The following is an 18,615-nucleotide window of genomic DNA, read 5'->3' on the forward strand; positions in this document are numbered from 1 at the left end:
TAGTAACAAGTGTTTGGACATTTTCATAATAAATGCAACTTTTGTACTTTGTAAGAACACGTCACCGATGCTAAATGTTGATTCTGATGGTACAATGGTAATAAGAATGCTAAGTACATCACGCACCATTATTGAAAGATCGGGATATTTTCTAGAATGGTCCTTCCAATACATGACAACATCATCTCTTAAAACTTCTCAAGATCAAGTTTTCCTCTTAGTAAAGATCCAATTCTGACTTTCCATCTCTAATAACAGTATACTTTTTATTTTTTATATATTTTAAATAAATATTTTATTAGGTCCACGGACCGGGCCGGCCCAGCTTCACGGGCCACGGGCTTACTCGGGCCGGGATTAAAAGCCTCGTTTTTAAACGGGCTCCAAAAATTCTAGCCCAACCCTACTAAATCACGGGTTGGGCTGGCCCAACGGGCCAAGTCCATATCGACGGCTCTATAAAATATTAGGAAACTTTTACAACTCAAATAGTAATGTTAACTTTGAATCAGTGACCGACCCAGAATTTTGTGCAAGCGGGTTCAATCTTAGAAGTACATAATTTTAGTCGTAAAATAGTAATTGTCAAGTGATTTCAAATAAAATATTTGTACAAAATTTACGCAGCTTTAATCGTAATTTATACATATATGCGGTATTATTTTTTGATGAATCGAAGTCAGTTGAACACGCTTACCACCACGTGCGTCCGCCACTGCCTTGAATAGCTTATTAATAAGCTGAAAAAAAGATTATTATCTAGATTACTATGGAAATCTGGAAGTTCAATTGTGATGCACGTAAGTTTACAGGGTAACAAACAAATTAATATGCTCCTACATATCTTTTTTTTCCCTTTGAGTAATTAATTATGCAAAAGAAATTTTGGGTAAATCTATTTTCTATAAAAGCAACATAAACTTTAATCTATTGTTTCATTCTTACTACATATGTAGAATATTGACCAAGAAGAGTTGTAGCGGGATGGATAAAATCCTTCCGTCCTTAACCAAAAGTCCCGGTTTCGAACCACAAGTATAGAAAAAATTCCGATAGGGAGCGCTTCCCCCTTTTAGACAGTCCTTACGCTACATTAGTCAAAGCCCAAATGCAGATAACCTCCCCAAAATAAAGCATCATTCGAGTTGGTACTATGCTTTGAAGAACAGCATATGTTCCTACTTCTCCAAAATGATATCAAATTTATGAGGAAAATAGAAATCATAATGCAAGAATTCTTCTAGGATTATAGAACATCGCTTTAGAAATCTCGGAAACTCATTTTAGGGTCTTGTTGTTTGTTGTTGCCCCGTCCTCTTCCTCGATAACCTCCCCTTCCTTTTCCTCTACCTCGTCCACTCCTTCCATGCCTAGAAAACGATCTTCCATGTTTCATTTCCACGAGTGAATGCAGCAGCTCGTCACAGAGAATACATCCCTTGTGGAGCGTCGCTCCATCTTTTAAGGGAGTTGTTTTCTTGTTGAAGTCGACTTCTATGATAGTTGATTCGCATTCAGGACACTTATCCTGAGTTGTAGAAATCCGATGAGCGCCTTCAGGCAAGGAAACAAGGCAATTGCACATGTTGCAGCAAAGCCTCCATTTGGGAGCACTGACGGGATCAAGAACAAGTGTACCGCTGCATTCTGGGCAAGCACAAACGCCTTGTGCAATCACGGAATGCGGACATGTGGGGTGTGGACAGAGGAAACAAGGCATTCCAACTCCCTTCCCCAACTTGGAAGAATCACCGGTTTTAGGAGCACCAAAAAATGTATCGATGCCTTCAAATGGGGGACAGTTGTAGCAATAAGGACACAGAGGGAATGACTTGCCTTCTGGACCTGGCATGCTACATAATAACAGCTCAAAATTATCCAGGGGGCAAGTAAGCTCCTTGTACAGCTGGAAAAAAAAGTAAAAGAAGTTTTATATTTAGTCATAAAATTTGAGTTTAAGTCATACAATAAGCGCTAATTGAAAGAAAACTCTTTCTGTGAAAGAATGCTAGAAGGGTAATTCTCGAGAACAAAGGGAAACACAGACAAAAGTTATAGCTCACTGGGGTTTGGCACGACACGTCAAATAAGCTGAAGTTATTTACTCAATGCATTTTCTTTTCGCAGCAAGAGATGGGGCCAAGACAGTCTATTATCGCAAGAATATCTCTCTCTATATATATGCATGCAGACAAGAAAACTAATTCATCGACTTACCAAAACTAAAAAGAGAAACAATCAAATCGTTAAGTTCTATTATTGAGATGAATAAGCGTGATAAAAAATTTGTACCATACGATATAAACTGACTGATTGAGATACTGCCAACTTCTCGAATTTCACCATAAAAGGGCATAATTAATACTTAGTTTTTCCTTTCTAAGTTTAGTAGGGTTGCAAGTAACTTTATAACAATAAATATTTACCTTGACTGTTCCCTTCTGAGGTACGTAATAAACTTCCTCACATGTACCACAGTACAGTCGAGATGGCTGAGTAGATATGTATTTCATATACCGCAAGCATTTGCCACATTTGCTAAGGAGACGTCCAGAGTCAGATAGTGGTGAAAATTGTGCTTCAAATAATGCATCCATATTTTCAATCTACATGAAGTCAGACACGAGGCTCAGTGGATAATTAGCATTAGATAATAGCAATAAGAGAATTTTTAGGCTGAAGATGAGTGAAAAAGGGGATAAAATGCAGAACATGCTAGCTAGATTCTAATGTCAATAGCAGTAATTTATCCAGATTTTGACTTAAGACTGTGAAGTGTTACTTCCACTTAATTTTTAAAAGGAACTTTCTTATACCCAAAGCACTCATTTCTAAGCATCTGTGTGATATTTCACGTCCAGTAACTTTTCAGAATAAACAGTAATAGGAACCAGCAGGGAATATCCACAACTGCGAGGTGATATTTTCATCGCTAGTTTTAAAAGAGGTACTTGGGAGCTCATGATTAAGTTTTTTCTTTCTTGATAAGTATGATTAAGTTGTTTATCAGTGAACATCAGCTTGTTACAGAGTCAGGGAAGAAAGAAAGCATCATCAGCTATTTGTGAACATCAGCTTGTTACGAGTTTGGGAATAATGAAAGCGGCATCAACCCTCATTTAAGAGAGATCATGTAAAACCATTTTCCATGGCAGCAGAGGGGATGTAGCTTAATATCCTATACCTGCTTAACAAAATAGCTGAACTTCCTTCGGAATTGATCTAGTACATGCTGCACAACCATTGAATGATCTGCTTGACCTTTAGCTACCAAAGTGATCTGATGCTCAATGAAACTTCGTATGTCAGGCAAACAGAGATCAGAATCTATGCATTGGTACCCTCTTATCAAGCTGATGCCCAGAGGAGTTGGAACCAATCTTCGCCCAGCTTGTACCTGCAATTTGAACTGGACAAACTCAGACGCCTAATTTCTAATAGAAGATAGTTTCATGTCAAAGGAACCATAAGACAAAGCAATAGACAGGACCGTCTACAGCAGCCAGAAACGGAAAACAATGCATATAGCAAAACCTGGACATAGTTGCGTTCGCATATGTTGTTAATATGCACAGAGATTGACGCGTCTGTTCCAATACCATGTTTCTCCATCAAAGAGATCAGCTCACTTTCGTTGAGGTAATCTGGAGGCGAAGTATTCCCCTAAAAGTTTCAAAGCAAAAACAACCAAAGTAAAACGAAGCTGAAATTGGAAACCCCTCGCCATATGCACGTAATCGTCTTAAAATATAGCACATTGTACATTCTGAATTTAAATACTGAACCTACAGGCGCATTCATTATGGACGACAAGATTCACAAATAAGATTTCGGCAAAAAACACTTGGACTATTTCTGTTTGCTAATACAACGTGTTCAGTCAATTATTTCTATTAGTTAATACAGCATACAACAACAACAACAACAACAACCCAGTATAATCCCACTAGTGGGGTCTGGGGAGGATAGTGTGTACGCAGACCTTACCCCTACCCTGGGTAGAAAGGCTGTTTCCAATAGACCCCCGGCATCCTTCCCTCCAAGAATTCCCCACCATGCTCTTGGGGTACCATGCTCTTGGGGTGACTCGAACTCACAACCTCTTGGTTAGAAGTGGAGGGTGCTTACCAACCCACCTTGTCATAATACAGCATGTTCAGTCAATTTCTAGCAGAAGAAAGAATAAAGTGGCCGGTAAAATGGAGCAGAATGGATACTGAGAATTCAGATAACAAACACCAACTAGCCTGGGATTGAGGCATAGTTGTTGCATTTGTTGTCTCGAACCAAAAGAATCAACAATGGGACAATAAGTAGTACTGAAGTACAAAGACTGTCACTTTACTCCAGAACTGAACAACAAATGAGAAGTTCAATTTGACAGATTATGTGATACCTCATCTAGATCAACTTTAGAAATCTCGATTTTCTCTCCTTCAGCAAAGTCAGGAAGATTCTTCTCACTAATAGCCAGCCATGGCATAATAGAGGTGAATCCTTTGACTGTGACAAGCTGCCCAATGCACTGAAATTGCTCTCCGCCACTTTCAAATTCAACCTTTATCCTGAGAAGATATCAAATTGTACATATGACTTAACTTCTCAGCCAGAAATATAGTATCTTGAAAGACAACTATATTAATAGCGCCAAGATTCGAATTGTCAGTAACAGTCCTCTGCCCTTTGCACGTATTGTGCTAGTAGCAAGATAAAAAAAAACCTAAAAGCTATATTTGAATCTGAAATCTATAATGTGAAGACATAAAAGAGCTGCTTGACATGATCTAGGAAGAAACCAGGATTAGAGTTACCCAAAGTCGTGGATTAGTTTAAAGGATATGTAAGATAAGCCCAAAGCAAGAGGAATTACGAAGACGTCCATCAAGAAATAAAAATTCAACCTTCTATATCTGCAATCGGGAGAGAGAGTTCCCAGAAAATGCTGGCAGATATACTGGTACAGTTTCCATGCATCATTCCCCAAACTATCCTCAATAGCTGAACGCATTGGAGTTATTGGAGGATGATCACCTGCATCAGTTCCTGCCCGCGGCTTATTATAACTTTCAGTTAAAAGCTTTTGCGCATAACCCCCAAATACAGGATTATGCACCAATGCTACTAGTGTTCCTCTGAAGTCAAACGAAGAAGGATATGCTGTGCTCTCTGTACGTGGATAGCTGAAGTAACAAAAAGAAGAAAAAAGCCAAAAAGAAAAAGGATGATTTTCTAAACTGCACTGGAAGCTCAAGAAGTACAATGTTTCATAATGTCAAACTCATATATGAGCTTAGTATTACATGCAAAGTCACACAAGAATTCACTGAAAGGAAACTGGAAATTTGAATTTCCAATTGAGGAATTGAATAAATTTGGTATAAAAATAAAACAAACTGTAAATGCTCACTATTTAATTCATCAACAAAGGGTAAATGAGCACTTCTTTGTACCTTCTCTGATTGTTAAATTTTAATTCTCTCTATAAAGGATTGCACCTCTCAGTGAGTTCTTCTGAATTTTCTCTTACCAATTAAAAATCATTTTAACATCATCAAAATTTTCTTTTATCAGTCAACGCTGAGGTTTTGTAAATAAAAAGAACAGAAGGAAACATGCACCAAGCTAGTGCAAAAATACAGCAAAAAGAAGACGAAAACATATGAATACTTAAGTGCCCTGTCTTCATTAGTCCGACAAGGAAAGGAGTATAATATGTGAAGACTGCAAGATTGCAAGGGAGCAAGACAAGAATGAAGACAAATGAACCATATCGATGTTCTGAAATACACCAAAACCCACCATTTTAGGAAAAGTAAGATTAGAGCATAGCCGCTTTCATCAGTTCCATAGGTACACTAGTGATACAGCAAAGGTATTATATACTTTTAGTGCAGTATTAAACTTATGGAACTTAATCACTGAGTGTTAATACAACATAAGTGAAGTTTAGTGAGCAAGTAATCCCATATGTGCATATTCTTGTATCCAGAAGAAAAAGACAAGTTCTTAAATTTTCTCTAGCAAGAAACTTGAGGGGAAAATACTAAACACAAAAGTGCAATAATGTGAGAGAAGAACACTACAGTGAGAAAACAGAGAGGAAAACCTGATAAAACCTTGAGTATACAGACGCTCAGCCAATTGCATAGTTAACTGAGGACCGAAGCCCAGTGCACTTGAAGCTACCTGGAATTTGCCAAAAATCAGAACCAGAAGGTTTAAATCCAAAGTAAGTGCAATAAAAATACATATAAATCATAAAAAGAATCTGTAAAGTCTCAAGGGTTCAGAGTTGTATTGACTTAAGTATGAAATTTTACAAAGATTACAAAATATGGACCCTACACATGAAAATCCAAAGATGGAACTTCGTTTCTTGAACACATAAAAGGGCATATAATTACTTGAAAGTCTAGAGCAGAGAAGATGGCAACATCGGCAACATCACGAACAATGACTCCAGGTAGAAACAGTTTTAGATTACACATTCTCCACAATTGCATTAAAAGGAAACATTTCTACATTCACCTGGGAGTTACAATGTTAATCAAACATAACTTTAAAGGTGCAGATGTAGATTGTAGACCACTTCAAACGCATAGACGATTAATTAGCATGAAGTGATTGGGATGCTACTTAAGATACAAATTTTGACAGGTCAGCACTCTGTAAAAACATTAAGCATAGGCACACATTTAAAAAGGATTGCTTGCAATCCACACCCTTGCCAAGTTGGCTTCTTTGTGCAAATTATCCAGTATTTTAACAAATATGAAACCCCAAAACCAATAAAAGAATTTCTTAGGCCACAGTAAGCCACCTTGTAGCTAATGATAGCGGGCAAGATAACATGTTGTTGGTGCCAAAAGTGGAAGGAGCAACAAATAAAAGTTACCACGCATTTCACTTTCAGAAAAGCCAAGATTGCTAGCACCACATCTGAAGGTGTGTAACTGGTGAATTTTTTGAGTACCAAAGAATACTTTGGCAAACTTAGCTTCATATATTTGGTTCAGAAGTCCGGAAAAAATCTTGGTTGACTTCTCTCCTGACAACTTTTAAGCATGCAAATGCTTCCTACCTTGTTAATAGCACGTTTTAATGAATAAAATACATCAATGAGGAAATCTATCCAAGGCGATTTGTTTTCTTTGTATACCAAAAACAAAGCAAGAAATTTAAGTATCTCTCAATAAATTGGAAGCCTAAGTATAAAATTTGTAGAAAGCCTAAATTACCAACCTTTAGAAGATTTACTGTGTTTAGACCAGAAGGACGACCTTTAGATTCCAGCTTTTCTGATACACGAACAACTCTCATAGTCCCGTCCTCCATTAGTCTGTTCCGAAACATTGCAGCAACCTATCAATTGAAAAGGTATTAGCAACAGAGGCATGGACTTGATATCTTGGGACAAAACCTCCCAAAAGGTCAAACAGGAGGAACTTACATCAGCATCAAACAACCTGCCACGTTCCCATTCTAATTTGAGTTCATACCCCTTGTACATTATGTATGGATGCAGCATCCAAAACTTTTCTGGCTTGAACATAGTGATTTGCAGGTAACGATCCACACAGAATCCAAGTGTAGGAGTTTGACATGGCCCGTAGCTGAAATTATAAAGCGATTCATTCAGAAAGGAGATAATTTTGATTTTTAATGCTAAGGAGTAGAAAGGAGCAAAAAAGAAAATTGACATGTAAAAGCTATTTCGAATGATGGTTGACATTAGTACGAAGGTGAAACTGACAGACTTGTGGAGCAGACAAACTGATACAGCATAAGAAAGTTGAAGAATCGCTATATAATAGCAAATCATAACTCGTAAAGAACAAGGTTGTTTTTATTAGAACTTCTCTGCCAAGGAAGGGGAGCCTTGGAGCAACGGTAAAGTTGTCTCCGTGTGACCTATATGTCACGGTTCGAGCCGTGGAATCGCATTAGGGTAGGTTGCCTACATTACACCCTATTGGGGTGCGGCCCTTTCCGGACCCTGCGTAAACGCGGGATGCTTCGTGCACCGGGCTGCCTTTTTTTTTTTATCTACCAGTATGATTTAAGCACAAAAGTAGACAGGGAGCACAAACAATCTCAGAGAAAATAAGGGGTTAATTTCATGAATGGTCACTCGACTTTCATTTTATTACACCAAAGTTACTAACTTTTTTTTTTTTGGTAACGGAAAAGATATTCACCTTTGCCTAGCATCACACAGGAAGTTAGTAAATTATTGTAATAAAAAACCACTTGACTTCGCCTAAGTGTTAAACAAAGTCACTAATTATAAACCACAGAAGGAGGTGCAACCACTAGAGACTTTCTATGATACTTAAGCAAAATTGAGTGACATTTTTTGTTGCCGAAAATTTAAAGACTTTTTGTGATACTTAGTTAAAGTTGAGTAACATTTTCGTTACAAAAACTAATTTAGTGATTGCGGTGCAATAAAGTGAAAGTTGAATGACCATCAGTGTGATTAACCCAAAAGATAAAGGCAAATAAAGTCAAAAGGCAGATCATCATGCTATCTAAACAATCAACAGATAACCAAAAGAATACAATGTGGGAGCTCTTCTGTGACGCATGGAAGAAAGTTTGCCATTTGAAAGGATATACCATGTTCAAGACCCCACAATCAGCATAGAGCAGAAGCTACAGCAGCTATGATGATAGGCAAAGCCTTTATGATTATGACAAGCAATTTCTCCTAATCAGACACTAAAAATTCAGTTAAAAGATAAAAGTGCAATGTGATAGGCAAACAGTAGGAAGAAGGTAAAGAGAACCAACGAGATAACCCTTGCATCAAGATTTCCATATTTCCCGTTGAAATAGCTAGTCTGGAAACGTGTAAATGCAACTCCAACTTTCAAATCAATCTCTTGACGTGCATCTACTGCCAATGCCTCATCTCTGTTGGGATCAACAAGGCTGTTCATTGCCTTCAGAATATCTTTTTCAGTAACAGATGAGAATCGAGCGCGGTATATTCTTCTACCATCACTTGTGTGAAATCCAGTGCATTCTATGACTAAACCAATAAGTATAAAAGCAAGAAGAAAGATTATGATAAAGAAAATTTAAAAATAAAAGAACTAAAGCAACCTAACAAAGATTCAAAAGGTGGATGGATTATTGGAAGTTCTATCAAGTGATATCGGTGCAGAGTGAAGTTCATCAGTTTTTTGGACAAATAGACATATATACTCATATCGTAGAATATTTGGCAGTTTTATTTGGCATTCTGAATAAGAATGATTCAAAGTAGAATGTGATTGCCTATTTCGCTTCCTCTCACTATCTCTAAATACCACTTATTAAATGCTAGAATTCAACTCTGTTACAGCAGCACATCACACCTAGCCTCACTATCTGTACTTTTTTCTCTCACATCTTTCTACTTCTTTCCGCTTCCCAGTCTTTGCCACTAAATATCTACCATATCAGTTCATGTTTAAGTCTCTAAATTCTCATTTTCAGCTCATTCCTCTGAGGAATGGACATGTGCTTGACACGTTTATCCCTAGCCTAGTCAATCTATGAGCTTCTCCATTGTAGTACGTTTATCCCTAGCTGCAGTTAATAATAATGTCACGATCAAACATTACCTTCAAAGCATATATTTTCTCCTTCACGATCACAATCCAACCATAGTACCAGATGTGAACAACCACGAGCTTCCTGGCTTAGATGCCTACAAATATGAGCCTTGTATCCGGATGGTCAGTCAGCACTTGCTATTTAAACATGAAAACAAATAAAAATCCAGATCAACAGAACAAGATGCAAGAGAAACTTACATAATAGAGTTAATTTTAGCAAATTGACTTTATATTTGACAGATACTATGCACACTATTTCTCGAACCAGATAAACTTCTGGTTGATAAAGAGACGAATCTGTAACGACCCGACCGGTCGTTTTGAGCTTTTGCACTTCGCTCGCCAGTTCTCGGGCATGACTAGCCCCGTGTAATGTATTATGACTTATGCAAATTGTCGGTTTTGGTTTTCAGGGTAATCGGAATGGATTTGAAATGACAGTTCTCAGTTTGAAGCTTAAAATTTGAAAGGTTTGACCAAGTTTTGACTTGTTAGTATATGATCTCGGATTTGAATTTTATGATTTGGTTAGCTCTGTTAGGTGATTTGGGACTTAGGAGCGTGATCGGAATGCGTTTTGGAGGTCCGGAGTAGATTTAGGCTTGATTTAGCGAAATTGGAATTTTGGTGTTCTCTGGTTGATAGGATAGATTTTGATATAGAGGTCGGAATGGAATTCCGGAAGTTGCAGTAGGTTCGTTGTGTCAAATGTGACGTGTGTACAAAATTTCAGGTCATTCGGACGAGGTTTGGTAAACTTTTTGATCAAAAGCGGAATCCGGAAGATTCTTGGAACCTTAAGCTTGAATCTGATGTTATTTGGTTGGTTCGATGTTGTTTGAGGTGTTTCGAAGATTGGCATAAGTTTGGATAGTGGTATATGATTTGTTTGTGCTTTTGGTTGAGGTCCCGGGGGCCTCGGTGTGATTTCGGGTGGTTAACGGGTGATTTTGAGTTGGGTTTGGCAGCTGAAGTTTTCAGTTGCTGTCATAACCGCACCTGCGACTAGGGGACCGCAGGTGCGAACCCGCAGAAGCGGATATTGGAGCCGCAGAAGCGGCCAGGAGAGGGGCAGGCTGGGACCGCAGAAGCGAGGTCCTGGTCGCACCTGCGATTGCGCAGGTGCGGATTTCTTTGCGCACATGTGGTCTTGGAGTTTTAAGTGAATCTCGCAGGTGCGGGTCCGCAGGTGCGGGTCCGCAGGTGCGACCATTTAACCGCAGGTGCGGTTTTGCTGGATCAGAAACTATAAATTCCACCCTTCGCGGTTTTGACCATTTTTTTCTCAATATTTCATTCGGGAAGAAGCTTTTGGGAGCAATTTCAAGGGAGATTTTCAGAGGAATTCATTAAGGTAAGGTCCTTGGTTCCTAAGCTCGTTATTATGGTGATTTTTATCGTTGTTAGCATGAAAATTTAAGGGAAAATCAGTGGTGAATTGGGGGTTAGGGCTTAGTTAATTGGAGAGCTTTGTGTGGTGATTTAAGGGGCAATTTGAGGTCCAATTTTGGTACTTTTTGGTATGAATGAACTCGTGGCGGAATAAGGATTCTATTGATGTGATTTTTATCGGATTCCGAGACGTGGGCCCGGGGGTCGGGTTTGGCCAATTTCGGGATTTTTGATGTAAATTGGTTATTTTCGAGTGGGCTTTATTCCCTTAGCATATTTTGATGGTATAAATCTGTATTTGGTTAGATTTGGAGCAATTGGAGACCGAGTCGAGAGGCAAGGGCATCACGGGCTAGAGTTTGGACCGGATTGAGGTAAATAATGATTGTAAATGTTTGTTCTGAGGGTATGAAACCCCGGATTTCACATCGTTGTGCTACTTTGAGGTGGCACACACGCTAGATGATGAGCGTGGGGTCGTGCACCATTGGGGATTGTGACTTAGTCCGTCCCGTATGACTGTTAAGTCGCGTATTTGATTAAAAACTGTTTGATATCATTGTGTTTAGGAAGTTATTACCATGTTTTGGGCCGAATGCCATATTTGGGCTTTGTGCCAACTGTTTTGGACCCTTAGGAGATTTTTACTACTATTCCTCACTGTCTTGACTTCATATTTGTACTCAGTCATGTTGTATTCTACTATTTTCATAACTCAACCATATTTACTCAGTTTTTGATATTTTAAATGATATTTTGGGCTGAGCATCATGTTTTACTATTGCCCGAGTGGCTTGAGAGATTTCTGACTGAGTGAGGCCGAGGGCCTGTGTTGTGAGGATACTGTTTGATCAGGGTGCGCGCCGCAACAGTGTTGTACTGATTCATGATTATGAGGCCGAGTGTCATGACCCGACACGAGGGCCTGATTTGTTATGCCACGAGGTGGCTTGATATGAGGCCGAGAGCCTGTTTGATTATGCCACGAGATGGCTTGTTATTGCGCTTGGGCCGTAAGGGGCTTTGTACACCCCCAATGAGTGCGGGTACCTAGTGTGAGTGATGTGATGTAGCTCGAGGGGCTGTGGTTGATTCTTATTGTTGCCCGAGGGACTATTGTTGATCCATGTTTGCCCGAGGGGCGGTTCTTGATTCATGTTATGCCCGAGGGGCCGATTACGAGTGATTGTGAGGTAGCCCGAGGGGCTGGTTCTGTTGATATTATGCCCGAGGGGCGGTTTATGATACATGTTTTACCCGAGGAGCTGTTTACGTTTTCTATCATTTATACTCACTGTTTTATCACTCGTTTGAAACTATCGAAAGTTGTTTTAAAAGATTTTCACTGAAACTGAGCTTGATTTACGAAGTAAATGATTTGTGCATTGCTTTGGAAATGATCTACATTTGTTGTAGTGTTATGACGTGGCTTACGTGTTTTTTTACTGCTCAGCTTTTATTACTTACTGAGTTGGCGTACTCACATTACTCCCTGCACCTTGTATGCAGATTCAGGTATTTCTGAACCTGGTAGCAGGTGTTGATTGCTCAATGGCAGAGTCATCGGAGTTAGCAAGGTAGCTGCCCGACGTTCGCAGCCCTGCTCTTCTCCCTCTTGTTTTCCTTAGATTGTATTTAGTACATTTTTAGACTCTTCGTTGTATTCAGACCTTAGTAGATGCTCGTGACTTGTGACACCCCGATGTCGGGCTTGTGTATTTATTCCGCATTGTTCATTTAGACTTACATTATGAGATATTTGATTAATTAAAGGTTTAACAATGATTTTTATTGATAAATGGTTAATTCGGGAGTTGTGTCAGCTGGCCTAGTTTCACGATAGGCGCCATCACGACCGGGTCGGTTTTTGGATCGTGACAGAATCCTACATTATCTCTCCTTTGTGTCAAGAATTTCAGTGGCTAAACGATTGTCTACTCCTAATGAAAGCGATTTGAGTTTTAGTCAAGGGCACGTTTATCAACCTCTTCATTCTCCGTAAGTAGTTCAACAATGATTTTGTTAAGGTATCAATTTTTTTCCCAGTTCTATTGCCCCAACTAAGAAAGAGCCGTGAGTAAGAACAATACATAATCCTCATGAAAGTTGCAAGGTAATTTTTAGTTGAGAAATTAGCACAAGTTTTAAGTACATAGAAAATATGTCTAAGGCGTATCAGTGACCCAATTTTGTTACCGGATAATTGGTAAACAAAGATACTTTTGTATCCACTTTTATTTTTATGATCCCAGCATTTCTGGAAGTGAAAAGAAAGACAAATTTTCACTAACACGGAGCGATTTATAATACTTGAAACAAGGTAGTGAGGCTGTATAGAGATATCCAAAGATATGATAAGAGCCATTCAAAAGGAAAAATCACTGTAACATTAATATATAGGAACAAGGATTAGTACCACCTTCGGGTTTGATTCCTTCTTAAGTATCGGTGCCTGGAAAAGATCTGAAGGATTTGTATTTGCCCAATCTTGAAAAGCGGCTGGAAAATCTACACTAGATTATCAGAAACAGAACATTCAGATTGAATACTTGAACTAATCAAGTCATTGTGGTTTTAAAAACAAAGCAAAAATTGCTGGCAGATCAAGCAATGGACTCAGTATACCACTTGTTTGAAACTATAACACAACACCAAGGACAAAGAATAGCTTTCAAATTATACTCACATGAAAATCTTACTGATTTACGGGGAAACTGAAGGAAGAATCGCAGTATGCAAAGATAACAAAGTAATTTCGCTCCCAGCTAAGGTAAATCCAGATGACAAAAGAGTCTCACTTGAAAATCCTAGGATAACGCTCTACATAGTTCCTTTTCTTTGACAAGTCATGTAGACTTCCTCTTTTGGTGTAATTTCTGAAAGCTCAATACAGGTCTTATTGACAAGCTAAATTAACATGTTACCCATGGATTATTATTACATTTTTTGATAATCGTCGTCTCCAGGCAAGCTTGCTCTCACCTTGACAAATTCCACGGGATACCTGCTACCTCCTACAAGCAACAGGTACCACCAGGTAACTCTTTCCACCGAGACTTAGACAGATAGGAAAGATTATTATTACTTTTTCATTACATGTTTACTAAGCAAAAGTAATTTTACATTGTAATCCAAAGGCCAAGTTGAGATTCTATTGATTACATTCATATGATTGACAGAATGGATATAGGTGGCACCTCAAAACCTTCCTTTCTCCAAAGTAACTGGATAAGTCAGCTTGAAAGGATTAAGACATAATGGAGATTGGAGCACACATAAAGCACTTCAATATCCTAAGGGAAGAACAGAGTTTGTGAATTATTTAGCGGGCACTAACCAGCCTCCAGCTAGACAGTTGACTCCACTGTATTTGGCTTTTATTATAACTGACTCCCCTGTACTTTGCTTATTGGACAGTTACTTCTGGCTATTCATTAGAGTAAATATTACAGGCTTTTTTGGATTTCAAAGTCTACAGCGTAACTAAGAGGGCAAGTGACAGGTTACGTGATATCTACGAGGTTAGGCAATACAAAGCCACAAGGACACATCGTTAGCACTCTATTCTTCATGGTTCTTTAGCTATATCTAACTCCTAACTGAGGAGCCAAAAGGGTTGGCATCACGAAAACAAATAACTATGCATTTACTTTCCTTATCCGTCAGAAATTTCTAAGAGTATCACTTTTGTGGTTACCTCAACATTGCCTTCAATTGCTTCAATCTATATTACCATTCATTGAAACAGAAGGTCACTTTGGCAATGCATACTAGTTTTTTACAGTTGACAGTGTGTGTCAATTTTTCAAAAGGAAATGCTTCACAGAGACCAATGAGTAGCAGTTAGTCACAGACGGAGGCAGATGTGAATTTTGAATTTTCATCTTGACTCAAGCATTTAACCGATAAACTATGCCTCAACCCTAAACTATCTATATGAATCCTCTATATCCATTCTGCTCTATCTGGGCCCATTTCATCTGTCGTGTAGCTGGTGCATAGGATAGCACATCCTAACGAATTCGATTTTCAAATGATTCATCAATTTTACATTCAACCTACCTCAAAAGAGGGTATTTCCAGAAGAAGGTAGATGCTCTCATTCCAACTAACTTGACCAAATATTCAATTACCAATTTGAGCTCCAAAAAGCAGGCTCAAACGTTTTTTTGAGCTCGGACAGGAGTTCAAGGGAAATGAAGTGGGCAAACATCAAACTAGAGAAAAAGAAACCAAGTGACCAAAACATCAACAAAGAACATAAAAGTATGGATGTTGAACTGAACGAACATATATTAACAGCAGCAACTAACTGAACCAAAGAACACATCAAAATTAATGAACCTTATGATCTCGGATAACAGGAAACCTGAAAACATGACCAATCACTGAAGTCACTTTATAATGTGCACGTGATCCAAGAAACATCCCATCAAACTCATGGACTTCTGTACTACCCCTTCGTGTGGACATCTGGGACAAATATATAACAGAATCCTTGAACACTCAAAGTCCATGAATTAATGAAGGAAGACAATTTAGTCTTGGTGTAAAGCTAAAAGATTTTACAGAAGAAAATAGTGAAAAGGAACCAGACTTAATATGGTAAAAACATACTTCTATTCAAAAATGTTAACAGCCCCTCAAAGGCAATGAGGCAAACCAACGAGTAGAACAAATGATTACCTAAAAGGTACTGCTCAATACATTTCTATAAAGTACAAGAATCTCATCAAGCATATCAACCGAATCAATGCTTTCAGCTGAGAATAACAACATGATAATGGAGGAATCTAATGAACAGAAAGCTCACTACAGGAGCGCACAAAAAATAAACCCGTGTGCATTAAAATTGTAGTTCAATCACACTAGACAATTGGAATTTGTTTATAATTCACATTCCTGCTGAAATTTCAGATAACAAAAATCTAGCAGTAGCTTCTTCTTGAAAAATGCTGTTTTTCACTTCAGAAAAATAACAAGGGAAAAGATCACTTTTAGCCCGCGGCCGAATCTATTTACATCCGGTAGCCACAAAAGTGTATAAAATTTGTATATTTTTTGTACATAACATACAGAAATATATATATATATATATATATATATATATATATATATATATATATATATATACAAAAAATATACATTTCTCACTAATATATACAGTATCTTTTCGCCAAATAACAATCCATCAAATTCTAAAGTCTTCCGGTCATTGTTGAATTGAATAAAAATTAGTAAAAAATAAAATAAAAAACAAAATTTGAAATTTCTCACTAGCAAAATTTCCTTTCAACTATGACTATCCAAAAACTTACAGGCAATAGGAGAAGTGTAAAAAAAATCATTTCTTTATGAGCAAACTTTTACATTAATTTTCCAATGAAAACAATAAAGATTGGAACTTTACTTCTAACAAGCTAAAGCTGAACAAAGAATAACAATAAAATTCACAATAGAAAAAAATATGTATAAGCAAAAGAACAAGATTTTGAAGACCCAGAAAAGGAAGGAGCATTACTTGAGCACCAGATAAAACTGAGGCAATTGATAAAGCAATACTAGGCTTCTCTGCTACCTGTAAAAAATATAAATTCCCAAAATACTTAACAATAATCTTGAATAAATGGAATTAAAATAATAATAATAATAATAATAATAATAATAATAATAATTAATTAATTTAAGGGTACAGATTAAGGAGAAGGGAGTTATGAATCTCTCTTACCATGAGAACTTTTGGAGCCATTTTTTTATTTTTGCAGCAAAAGTTTCTGTACTTTGGAGTTAGAAGTATATGTATGTATGACCTGTGCGCCAAAGGGTTGCGTTGGATCTCAAATGGTTGGTCGCATTCATAAACTGCGATTAATAACTCGTATTAGGCAATGCGATTTATAACACTATTAGTAACTCAACTCATTAATCGCTGGGCTGGCCGGGCATATTAGCCAGGTTTGGACTCAAATTTCCACCCCTATTCAGAGCACATTTTCCTGTTTCACTATTCCACAAAGATTGGGAAACATACAAGTGGGGACAAAATGTAAGCCATAGTGAAGTTTAACATGTTTTTCCTTTTAACAAAAATTTTTTTTTATACAAATAGTCGGTCAGATTCGATATTTACTTCTTTTAGACGGTATACATTGATTATATACATATTATACAGAATTATGCATATATTATACACCCGCTGACTATTTTTATTTTAAGCAATTAGATGGACAACTATTTGGGTTAATTCTTCAAAAATATAAAAAGACATGTCTTAAAAAGAAATTCTCATAAAAATATGATAAATGACTTCTCTCATCAATTATAAGTGAAAGTCATATTCATTCATAAATATATTATATCGAAATGATTCCTTTTTGGGTAAAAAGATAAATATTTTAATCAAGTAGGCTTAACAAAGCGATAAAGAAATAATGCAAGTAAAAACAAAAAAATATACACCGCACATCAATAATAATAATAATAATAATAATAATAATAATAATAATAATAATAATAATAAATTAAATTAAATTATTTTTGCAGCAAATTTCTACCTATGCGCTCATTTTACAAAGAATAGAATAGTAACTGTAGGATCTCAAAGGAGAGGTGGTGTACTCTGATAGAGAAAATGCAACGCCCCGTAATTTGAATCGGTTGTAGATGCATTAAACGAGTATTAGCATGATGGAAATTGAGTGGCTATGATTATAAGTGTACGAGGCATATTATAGGTGATTTGGGGTCTAAGAAGAGGCTTAAGTCCAAGCCAAGTTAAAAATTTTCATTATAGCTGAAAATTTGCAAATGAGTATGCACAAGACCTCACTTTGGGCGATCATATCTACCTGGATATAATGAGTTGTGTGATGCACAACCTATCAAATTAAAGCTCTTTGAGTCTAGTTTCCAACGCAATAAATCGTTCGTCATTTAGAGGTGTATACAGAAAGTTATGACCATTTTACTGGGCAGGTGTCACTAGCGCGAACAAGAGCGCGAAGTCGTGCGTTTTTGCTGAGTATTCTGCCTCCAGCGCGCGAACAGGCGCGCGAGCTCGCGCATCTGGAAGGTTTTAAATATCTTAAAGATCGTAAATAAGAGAAATTGAGTCATTTCTCAAGCTTAGGGCTTCCTCTACACCCCCAACTCAACCAAGGCATCCAATTGCACACCTAAGGTGAGTTTTTAATTGTGTTGTCATGGTGATTCCACTTCTCAATCACTAGTTACAACATGATTTTGATTGGGTTTCATAGGATTTCTTCAAAATCTCAAGAACACCCCAAAAGTTGTCTTTCAAGATTTGGCCTACAAAAGGTAATCCTACACCCTTAGACTTACATATATGGTGTTATTATGGAATTATAAGTATGAATCAAGTATTACAACTTATGGTATGGTGATTGGAAGTCATAAATTCCCAATTTAAATGCATGACCATGGTAGGAATTTAAAGGTGATTATTTGATAGGATTTCTTGGTTGGGTGTGAATGGATGGTCATACATATGTTGTTGGAAGTTATAAATTTGTTGGGAATGATGGTGGAATGAATTGTTGGTTAATGGTGATAGTTGGACGAACCAACACTATAGTTATGAGGTGTAAATATCTAT

The 18,615-nt window shown here is 37.5% G+C and overlaps 1 protein-coding gene across 7 annotated transcripts; it reads right to left on the reverse strand.

Annotated features, from left to right (window-relative positions):
• Positions 1 to 883: 883 nt before the first annotated feature.
• On the reverse strand, positions 884 to 17,032 carry LOC107816718 (DNA topoisomerase 3-beta). Of its 7 annotated transcripts, none has more exons than XM_016642467.2 (15): positions 16,726 to 17,032; positions 16,519 to 16,575; positions 15,367 to 15,470; positions 13,417 to 13,510; positions 9,612 to 9,711; positions 8,794 to 9,034; positions 7,451 to 7,613; positions 7,243 to 7,362; positions 6,107 to 6,186; positions 4,902 to 5,180; positions 4,397 to 4,565; positions 3,535 to 3,663; positions 3,185 to 3,397; positions 2,427 to 2,606; positions 884 to 1,906 (listed from the first exon to the last, which is right to left on the reverse strand). In XM_016642467.2, the coding sequence occupies exons 1-15, from the start codon at positions 16,744 to 16,746 to the stop codon at positions 1,262 to 1,264; spliced, it is 2,595 nt and encodes an 864-aa protein (XP_016497953.1). In that variant the 5' UTR covers positions 16,747 to 17,032; the 3' UTR covers positions 884 to 1,261. The 7 variants fall into 7 exon arrangements, with proteins under 7 accessions (XP_016497953.1, XP_016497956.1, XP_075113012.1 ...); XM_016642470.2 differs by having other exon boundaries at positions 15,342 to 15,470; positions 16,726 to 17,028; XM_075256911.1 differs by having other exon boundaries at positions 9,612 to 9,697; positions 13,417 to 13,505; positions 15,342 to 15,470; positions 16,726 to 16,976.
• Between the last annotated feature and the right edge of the window lie 1,583 nt (positions 17,033 to 18,615).

Source organism: Nicotiana tabacum, chromosome 7, assembly GCF_000715075.1.
Source record: "Nicotiana tabacum cultivar K326 chromosome 7, ASM71507v2, whole genome shotgun sequence".
Classification (NCBI taxonomy): Eukaryota; Viridiplantae; Streptophyta; class Magnoliopsida; order Solanales; family Solanaceae; genus Nicotiana; species Nicotiana tabacum.